At 53.6% G+C, this 1,321-nt stretch overlaps 1 protein-coding gene across 1 annotated transcript in view; it reads right to left on the bottom strand.

The window, feature by feature from the left end:
- Nucleotides 1-1,321, bottom strand: part of ME2 (malic enzyme 2) — a 42,783-nt gene that overhangs the window by 11,638 nt on the left and 29,824 nt on the right. The window contains exons 10-11 of the mRNA XM_057387294.1: nt 939-1,052; nt 733-847 (exon numbers count right to left, since the gene is read on the bottom strand). Coding sequence (XP_057243277.1) covers nt 733-847; nt 939-1,052 — 229 coding nt within the window. The remainder of the gene's footprint in view (nt 1-732; nt 848-938; nt 1,053-1,321) is intronic.

Raw genomic sequence — 1,321 nt, 5'->3', positions numbered from 1 at the left:
TCTGGCAGCTGGAGATGGAAACCAGGCACTGCTCCTGCCTGATTGAAATTCACCATTTTCACAGGAACAGGTACCGAGTGTGCTCCAAAAGCCTAAGCGCGGGTTTTTTTTTGTGTTGGTGTGTACCAAGAGCACTGTCTTTGGCAAGCAGGTGTGAATTCCAGGGTTTTTTGGATGATTCACCCCAGCTGTGTGTTCGCTGTGCAAGGCACACCTGAGCTGGTGCTCCTGCCACACCAAGACCCAGAGGTACAAATACACAACTATGCCATGTACTTTTACAGGGGCTGCATACTTCAGGGTTTTCAGCCAAAACCACTTTTTCCAAATAGATCAAGTGCAAAGGAAATTGCAGTCATACCAGGGAACACCTGTAATCCTATCTGCTCTGTGGATAGCTGTAAATAAATACCTACAGATGCCAGTGACSCAACTGTGCTGCTGGCACRGTCTGACCAGAGAAGCTGACRGGAGSAAAGAGGGCCAGGAAATACCAAAYRTACTCAMGTTARGGAGGAGAAAAGCAGAAAACACAAYGGTCGTGGCTGCTCTCTGTCACCAAGGACACAAGGTGCAGAAGGAGCACCACAGGTCCGAGTATTTTCAAGCAGAAAATTGGCCTGACATTTTCATCAGAAGTGCAGGTCAGTGTCGCCGAGCTCCCCAKAGCCACGTTAGCAAATTAAAGGCAGCAAATAACCAAATCATAGAAACCAAAAAACCCTCACTTACCAATGATAGCTGAGGGCCGAAGTACATTCACCGCCTCCACAAAGGTCTTTGGTATRTGCTCTGGAGCCCGGTGTGTGAACGGCTCTTGGTGGGGATCCACCTTCTGCTCTCGGCCCTGCAGGGAGAGCAGCGGTTCCTGCTGTGACAAGGACAGGGACAGCAGCGGCCACCCGCACCGTGGSACTGCCAGCGCCGTGTGCCCCTACCTGCACCAGCAAACCGTGCTTGTCAAACATCCACACRCGCTGGGAGGCCTCCTCAGGAGAAACGCCGCTTTCCACCATGGCCATAACGATCAGGTTGGCGATCCCCAGGGCCGCCTGGTGGGTAAAAGGATTTGATTTTCAACAACTCAGAGGAGGGCTGCCCTCACCAAACCCACCCTGTAGAGGAGCCCCACAAAACCCCTCTGTGARCCTGCTCTGACACACAGAGACTGCTCCCCTGCATGAGGGCACGCTGCTGAGACAACAGGGGCACACGCAAACCAGGGGACAGCTATACCAGCGCTGTGCCCTGTGCCTGGGCAGGGCAGCAGCCACAGACACAGCCCAGCCTGACAATGACACACAGCGAGTGCCGAGTGCCC

The sequence above is a fragment of the Malurus melanocephalus genome, unplaced genomic scaffold, assembly GCF_030028575.1.
Source record: "Malurus melanocephalus ecotype Western Australia unplaced genomic scaffold, MMel_1.1 scaffold_1172, whole genome shotgun sequence".
NCBI lineage: Eukaryota > Metazoa > Chordata > Aves > Passeriformes > Maluridae > Malurus > Malurus melanocephalus.
The sequence above is the reverse complement of the archived record's forward strand: the minus strand, read 5'-3'. Positions and strand labels throughout refer to the sequence as shown.